General features: G+C 49.3%; 1 protein-coding gene across 1 annotated transcript; it reads left to right on the top strand.

Annotated features, from left to right (window-relative positions):
* Nucleotides 1–2,140: 2,140 nt before the first annotated feature.
* On the top strand, nt 2,141–3,328 carry LOC119333366 (NAC domain-containing protein 91-like). The gene has a single exon (XM_037606288.1). The coding sequence runs from the start codon at nt 2,216–2,218 to the stop codon at nt 3,326–3,328; it is 1,113 nt and encodes a 370-aa protein (XP_037462185.1). The 5' UTR covers nt 2,141–2,215.
* The last annotated feature ends 5,607 nt before the right edge of the window (nt 3,329–8,935 follow it).

Here is an 8,935-nt window from a genome sequence, read left to right as displayed (position 1 = left end):
CACACCTCAGGAGAGGGAACAGCCTAAGCCTTGGCTTGCCTTCCCTCTCTTCTCCCATACAGCTATAGGAGCAACTCTGTATTGTTACGTATAAAGCACACTTGGCAGGACTAGGGGTGTTATCTTTCCGGAGAGCCCTGAACCTGGGTATGTCTTGCGTCCTACGCTCGTTCATGCCGACCTCGCCTCTAGAGCCCACCAGTGCCCTCGAGCCTCCTCCTCTCTTTAGTCATCCCTTGGCATCTGACGTGCGCCCATCACGACAACCCTTGTGGTGGCCTCGAGACACTTCTCCGGTATCTTTTCGTTCCAGTATTTTTTATATTTTCCAAAAATAATCTCCGTAAATTTTCAGCTCAATTGGACTCCGTTTGATATTCCTTTTCTGCGAAATTCGGAAAAAACAGAAACTGGCAGTGGGCTCTAGGTTAATAGGTTAGACCCAAAAATCATATAAAATAGCATATAAATGCATATAAAACATCCAAGATAGATAATATAGTAGCATGGAACAATAAAAAATTATAGATACGTTGGAGACGTATCACCCGACGTGCATACGGCGGGTTGGGTGCGCGTATTCGTACATACACGGCGGGCGTATCACCGCGGACGGACGTGCGGCGTCTTTTATAAACTAGATGATACCCAACACAGTGTTCTGGGGTATTTTGCAATATATTTCAATGTGATTCGTTGTATGAAACATAAATATTTGAAATAATATAAAAAGCTATAACTTATTATTATATTTGATCACTATATAGTTGTAATATTTTTTTATTATATTTGTATAATGAAATTAAAATTCTCATGTATGTTTGCATGCTGAGATGGCTCTTTGTTTCATGCATGTCATGTTGAAGTGGCATGCTTGCATGTTGAGAGAGGTATGGTAGTGAGGGTATGCCTTTTCTCATGCATGAATGTGATGATGTGGCATGCTTGCATGTTGAGAGCAATAGTTAGTGAGCCTGTGCTCGGAAGTGGATTTGCACCTGGTAAAAAGAAATCAAAACAAATACTAAAAAAATCAAGAACTTTCATTTTTATTTTGTGGTGGATAATTTGATGCATGAGGTTCGCTCTAATTTTTAGATCATTTGAACATCTAAGCAGCTCTTAGGAAAAAAGACAAATCGGGTTAAAACAGTGCATGAACAGTAAACATTTTTATAGACCCCAAATTTTTCCTTTTTGCCGAGAGCTTCTCAGATGTTCAAATGATTTGAAAATTGAAGCAAACCTCATGCATCAAATTATCTACCACACAAAAAAAATGGAATTTTTTGAATTTGTTTTGATTTTTTCGTCAGGGCGGGTGCAGCCGAGCCTGAGCTCAGAAGTGGATTACCGGTTAGGAGTGTGGCGTTTCGGTGCCCACACTTATTTGCACCCGGCCAGAAAAAAATAAAAATAAATACTAGAAATTTTAAAAAAAATCCAGAAAAAATTGTGTGGTAGATAATTTGATGCGTGAGATTCGCTCTAATTTTTAGATCATTTGGACATCTGAGCGGCTCTCAGCAAAAAAAAGACAAATCAGATCATAACAGTGTGTGAACAGTAAACATTTTTACATATCCCAAATTTGTCTTTTTGCCGAGAGTTTCTTAGATGTTCAAATGATTTGAACATTGAAGCGAACCTCATGCATCAAATTATCTACCACACACAAAAAATGGAATTTTTGAATTTATCTATTATTTGTTTTGATTTTTTTTTTCGTCAAGGAGGGCACAGCTAAGCCTGGGCTCAGAAGTGGAATAAGTTAGTGGGGGCTAATTATTTAGATATAGAAGATAAGACCATCATGTCATTCTTTATGAAGGATAAGGGATAATTTCAGCCGTTGAAGCACAAGTGTAGTAGTCTCATGTCTTACTTAGATCATGGAATGGGAAAGCTGGGGTTTTGATAGTGTACCCCGGTGAATGATTATCATAGATCGGATTGACGCAAATTTTCAGAAAATGAAAGCAAACGGGAACGCCAAGTTTCAGATAACTGCCGGGAAACTGAACTGGGAACATAGTCGGATTCAGAACAAGGGAAATCTGACGCGTCCTCCATCGCGTAGTGCAGCGTCTTTAAATATCAGCACACAACTCCTTCGCGTCCCACAACACCTTCCGACCTCGCCCAAATCCCAGTCGCCCGCCCTTTCCTAGCCAGCGTAGAACCCTAGCAACAGATCGGGCTGCCGCCCGCCGGGATGGAGGGGCTCGACGTCGACGACGTCTTCCACCACTACCGGCTGAGCCCCACGGAAGTGGAGGTCGTCACCTACTACCTGCCACGCCTCCTCTCCGGCGAGACGCTGCACGGCGTCGACAAGCTCATCCACCGCGTCAACATCTCCGGCTGCGAGCCCAAGGATTTGGCCGCCCGATACGCGCCCGTGCCGCAGGCCATCAGCAGCGGCGACCGGTTCTTCTTCACCACGTGCAAGAGCAAGAATGGGAGCAAGCTCCAGAGCGTGCGCGGCGCCAGCACATGGACCATCCAGAAGACCAAAGAGATTTGCCACGCGGGAGTCAAGGTCGGCGAGGTCAAGAACCTGTCCTTCAAGAAGAAGGGCAAGTCCACCGGCTGGGTCATGGAGGAGTACCGGTGCCTGCTGCCGGAGGCCACCGTCAGCGACGGGGTGAAGGTCTTCTGCAAGATGCACTTGGCTCAGCATGCCCCTGACGCGGCCCGACAGGAATCGGAGGCGTACAAGCTTCAACAACCGCAACCGGAGGCCGTGACCCAGAGCACGCACGCGCAGAAGAGGCCAGCGACCGCTGCCGCCGCCGAGCCTCATCAGGCGCGCCCTCAGAAGAGGATGCGCGGTGCCGTCCCGGTCCCGGCACCTGCCACATCGTCGTTCACCGCTGCAGCACCGGTTTTCTTGCCGGATGAATCCGTACCTGAAGCTGACGACGACATGGCCCGGTTCTGTTGCACAATCGATGAGCTTCTCGGGTCACAAGCGGAGGAAAATCTCCCGGTCGGAGCTACTAACAGCATCGAACAGAACTTCTACTTGGAACCAGAGGGGCTTTTCGCTGATGCTGCAGAAGAAATTGTCCCGCTCGAAGCTGACGAGCTGGAGTTCCTTAGGACCTTCCTCGATGAAGAAGCAGAAGAGTCGACGAACGACAAGTCATCCATTGCCCAAGACGTGGGGACTTACAAGCCGCCGCCGCCGATCATCTTCCATGATCCATTTGAAGCAGCGTGGAAGGCCGAAGAGGCGCTCGAGAAGGAGAAGAGGTGCAATGCCGCGGCCAATCTTCACGCTGGAGGGCACAGCAACTTCTTCTCGCCTGCAAGTGTCTACTAAGTTTTTTTGTTTTTTTAGAACGGAGATGCACGATGCGTCCGGCTTTAAATTAATAAAACCCACCACAGGCAGCATCCAACAGGGAAAAAAAACAGAGAGTTCAACAGAAATTAAAAGGGATCGAAGCCCATAGTACGGAACATGCAACCGGCCTCAGCCTGATAGAAAAGATAGCAACTAAAGGAACGAGGTAGCCAGTCCAAAAAGCGCCACGAGCGGGGATTAGTGTCGGGCTTCAATCTGAATCATGCGAATCCGCTCCATGGCCTCCATCATCCGGTCTGCATCACGCCGTTTCCCCAACGGTGTCCATGTCCGAAGAAACAAGTGGCATTTGAAAATAATATCAGCATGGTGAGCAGGGACCTTGTGTTCGATAGTCATCTTATTACGGGTGGTCCACAGCGACCAGCATAGCGCCCCTACGCATCGCCACAGCACGCGCCCGAAGCTACCTCTATGAGCGAGAAGTATCCCACGTAGGTCCGAAGCCGTTTGGGGATTCCAGTTTTGCGCAAAAGCCTCACGGACGGCACTCCAAGCAAACCGTGCTAGGTGACATTGAAAGAAGATGTGATTCGCATCTTCATGCGCTCCACATAGCGCACAAGACCCATCCGAAGGGCCGTGTCTAATGGCAATGTTGTTAGACGAAGGTAGGCGGTCACGGAATAATTGCCAAAGAAACACTTTGATCTTTAGAGGAATAGACGCTTTCCATAGCCCCCTAGCTATGTCAAGGGTCGGTCCCTCAGTCAGCTTGTTGTAAAGCGATTGGACCGTGAACTTGCCGGATCTTGAGAGGGACCAGGAGACCGTGTCAGCCTCAGGGCAGAGAGAGACACCCTGCAAGGCAGTTAGGAGCCCATCCCAACTTGACCGTTCATGGGCGAGGAGTGGTCTTTTGAAAGCTATGGCAGGAGGGTTAGTTCTAAGCGCGTCGGCCACCAGGATTTCAACATCCATAGCTAGTTGGTAGATGTCAAAGTGGCTTCGCCATAAAGGTTCCGCCCCAAGCCAATGGTCGAGCCAGAATCTCGTGGAGTTCCCATTCTTAACGCAGAACTTGGCCCCAAGCGTGAAGGCCGGCTTAACCGCCTGAATCCCATTCCAGAAAGGCGATCCCTTCGCCTTGGAGGTGAGAAAGTTCCCATCGGGGAAGTATTTGGCTCGAAGAATATCAGCCCAAAGCCCTTGTTCGTTCTGGGAGAGTTTCCATATCCACTTGACAAGGAGAGCTACATTCATGAGTATGGAGTTGAGGATCCCAAGGCCACCGAATTTCTTGGGGCGGCAAAGCGCCGCCCACTTGATCAGGTGGTATTTCTTTTTTGTCCCAGTCCCTTCCCAAAAGAACTTAGATCTAGGGGTGTCAACCTTGGCGTGAACTCCATCAGCCAGCAGGAACATGCCCATGGTAAACAAGGGCAGGGAGGACAGACTAGAGTTCGTCAGGATCAGCCTAGCCGCGGACAAAAGGAATCTGCCCCGCCAGGGGCTGGCCCGGTTCGCCACCTTGCCGTATAGTGGTTCCCATTCGAGAGTCGAAATGTGTTTGTCCGAAATGGGAAGGCCTAGATACTTAATTGGGAAACTCCCTAGTTTGCAGTTAAGTAGGTTAGCAATGCGGGAGGCGCTGGGATTGTCCATGCCAGTGGCCATCACCTCGCTCTTCAGAAAATTAATCTTCAAGCCGGAGATGATCTCGAAAGCGAGGAGGATGAGCTTAATCGAGGCTATGCTATGATCATCGGGCTCGAAGAGCAGCAGAGTGTCGTCCGCATATTGTAAGTGGGTGATCCCTCCAGGGCAAAGGTGAGGCTCCAAACCTCGAATATGGCCTGCGTTCTTGGCCTTGTTCACCATGGCCGAGAGAGCATCGGCAACAAAGTTGAAAATCAATGGCGAGGAGGGATCTCCTTGTCTGAGACCTCGTTTGTTGCGAAAGAAGTTCCCCACTTCTCTGTTGATTGCAATCGCAGTCTGTCCCCCCGAGACAAGTTGCATAATGCGATGAATGAAACCCGACTCGAATCCCTTCCGAGTCAGCACCTCGCGAATGAACTCCCAGTTCACTCGGTCGTAGGCTTCCTCGAAATTGAGCTTGAAGAGCACAGCCGGCTGACGCGTGCGCTTAAGCTCGTGAACGATCTCTTGCAAAACTACCAGACCTTCTAGGATGTTACGGCCTTTGAGGAAACCCGACTGGCTATGGTCGATCACACGTTGTGCAACCGGGGCAAGTCTCGTAGTGTAAGCTTTGGAGCATAATTTGAAAGGCACGTTAATAAGGGTGATGGGGCGGTATTGCTTGATCGAGTCCGCCCCCTTGACTTTAGGGATGAGGCTAATGACACCGAAGTTGAGGCGCGATATGTCTACTGTGCCTAGCGCAAACCCATTGATAATATCATAGAAAATGTCCTTGAGCGCCGGCCAAAACCGCCGGAAGAAAGACACCGGCCAGCCATCCGGCCTTGGCGCGGTATCGGTCTTCATCGAGCCAAGCGCCTCATCGATCTCCCTCGTGGATAAGGATAGGGCCAGGCCATCGTTCTCGGCTTGCGACACACGAGATTCTTCCCCCCAGAAGTCTGCACGGAGACGCAGGGGCTTTTCTTCCGCTGTTCCCAACAGGTTAAGGAAGAAGTCGTAGATGTGCCGCGAGATTTCGGCTTGACTGACTAGTAGCCCCTGGTCCGATTGCAATCTCAGAATCGAACATTTCCTCTTGCGGCCGTTGGCGAAGGCATGGAAATAGCCCGTGTTAGCATCCCCCTTGGTAATCCACTTGACGCCACCCCTCCGGCGCCAATATTCCTCCTCTTCCCTGAGGATGGCAAGCACTTGGTTTTCAAGGGCGTAACGGTTAGCCCACTCTGCTTCCGAGAAGGAACGAGAGTCGGCCTGGGCGTCAAGTGCCTTGATTTCCTCGATAACAGCTTCCCTAGCTCATTTAGCGTCACTACCATGGTTTGCCCCCCACCCTCAGAGGAAACCACGCTGGGTCCTGGCCGCATTCACCCAAATGTCCAGGGGACCTCTGGAGCGCCCAGCCGCAGCCCTAGATTGTTCCCAACATGCAAGGAGCATAGGAATGAACCCCTCTACCTCGAGCCACCCTGTTTTGAAGTAGAAGCGTGGACTATGCTTGATCCTATCCTCCCCAGAGGCCAGGATCAATGGGACATGATCAGAACCAATGTGTGTTTCAGCAACCAGCGTGCACATGGGAAAAAGCATCTCCCAATCAGACATAATGAAAACACGGTCCAGGACGCTCCGAACCGGGTTGAGTTGTTTGTTATTCCACGTGTATCTATCCCCTGTCCTAGCAATTTCCCGAAGAGCGCAAGCCGCAATGGCATTGTTAAAAAGGGAAACCCTAGGCCAGTCAATGTTGCGGTTATTTTTGTCCGCGTCCGATCGGATATGGTTAAAATCGCCCCCAAGGACAATGGGGATGTTAGAGGCTTGCTTGGCCCCGACCAAGACTTGGATTTCACCTAGGAAATCGGCCGCGCGAGAGTGATCGGCCGGCCCGTAAACACAAACGATCGCCCAGGAGGCGAGAGAGACTCTATGTTTAATGGTGACTGAAATGAAGAATGCACCCACATCCCAGGTTACAACATCACATACGTCAGAATTACAACCCAGAAGAAGACCGCCTGAATGGCCAGCGGAAGGGACCCAGCCCCACATGAAGCGGCGGAGAGGATCATAGGCCGCAAGATCGCGATACGTAAAATCCCCTTTGATTGTTTCTTGAAGAGCCACAACGTCAATCCTCTCGCGCGCGATATACTCCCTAAGTTGCGTGCGACGACCCGAGTGCCCGCAACCTCTAATATTCCAAAAGAAGTAGCGCATCAGATGATACGGTTGCGTAGGTGTCGTGGTTTTGTCACGACAGATGTCCTAGAGAAAGGACTTAGTCGTGGAGCCATCATGATGGGTTAGCTTGAAGGGGTTAAAGCGGACACAAGAATGCAAGAGAGTTTATACTAGTTCGGCCCCTTCGATGAAGGTAAAAGCCTACGTCTAGTTGTTATGGAATTGATTGGGTTTTCAATGACTAGGGAGCAAACAAGCTTCGCCTATGTCTCGAGTTGTTATCTGTTGTCCTTGAGCCGCCGCCGGGTCGTCCCCTTATATACACGGGTGACTCCCGTCGGCTTACGGAGTCCCAATACCGGCTCATAGATGTGTCCGGTTTGGTCTCTACTTATTCCTAACTTACAATATAGGTTAACTACTAACGCCGGTTTACGGCTACAGGCCTTGAACCGACCATGGGCCTTGAGCCCTCCTCTCTCTTCTTGGGCTTTAACATACTTAACTACTGACGAAGTTAACCCGGCCCAGATAGGCCGGTTTACGCCCAGTAGTATTATCCCCAACATTAGGCCCCAGATTGATTTGAACGGGTTCATGTCAATCCTTTAATAAAAGCTTCACCTTCAACATCTTCTTATAAATTGGTAAACCGCCATGATGTCATCTTCTCTGATTGCTGTAAGCCGGAGTGACGTCACCTGTCATAACGAAGCTATCCATTATGTTTCTTTGTTTAATAGATCGGCGAAAATTGAGGCGACAGCTCCGTTTTGTGGCCCCTTGATTGTCGCGCCTGACTCATGTTCTTTCGCCTTATAAATAGGACCGAAGGGTCATTTCTTTTCTCCTTTCGTGCCTTCTTCGTCTTCCTCGCGTTGCCAGCCTCGGAGCTCCGCCGCCGCCGTCGACCTCTGCCTCATCCTTGGCCGCTGCATCAACCTGAGCGCACCAGAACACGGCGGCAACCTTCCGCATCTTCCTCAGCTCCCGTAAATCTTATATCCTTTCCCCCGCAGATCTGGCCTAGGGTTTCGTAGTTCTTTAGTGTTCATCGTCTGCCTCTTGCTCATACGATAGATCTTTGGATGAATCCGCAAGTCTTTACTCTGTGCAATGATAGTTGTTTGACCTTCGCCTTCACTTATGCATCTCAAACCATAGATCTATATGAATGTTTTTCTCATTGGTTCGGTACTGCTCCTTTGAACCTCTAAGTATTTATCTTTTTTCTGAACTTGCTTCAGATCCAATGCTGTAAAGAAATCTTGTGAAACATGTTTCTGCGTACCTGTCCATCCGCAATCTCAGCTTTTTAATGCTTAGATCAGGCGGTTTAACCTTATAGAAAATTTTCCAAACCGGTATATGCCATTAGTCCCCTTGTTGAACCGCCAGATGTTGGTTGCTTCATGAAACTCCGGTTCAGATAGTTCTGTCTCCGGTTTACCAATGCATATACCAACGTACCTTGATCAAATGCATTTTTGAACCGGGATCTTCTACCTTGTAGATTCCATCATGGCCAAGAAAGTATATGAGTGCAATTGGGTTCCTTCTCACGTCACAGAGGATCAACTGGATGATTTAGTCCTGATTGGCGCTTTAGGCAGCAAAGATACCATCCATTGGAGGGCTCCTGGCAAAGAATTCCCTCCCACACCTTGAGAAGGAGAGGTTGTTGTTTTCGTAGATCACTTAGCCCGGGGCTTTAAACCGCCCGGTTCTAAATTTTACCGGGATGTCTTAGCCGATTTCCAACTCCATCCG

This window comes from Triticum dicoccoides, chromosome 7A (assembly GCF_002162155.2).
Source record: "Triticum dicoccoides isolate Atlit2015 ecotype Zavitan chromosome 7A, WEW_v2.0, whole genome shotgun sequence".
Classification (NCBI taxonomy): Eukaryota; Viridiplantae; Streptophyta; class Magnoliopsida; order Poales; family Poaceae; genus Triticum; species Triticum dicoccoides.
This window is presented reverse-complemented; position numbering and strand designations above follow the sequence as displayed.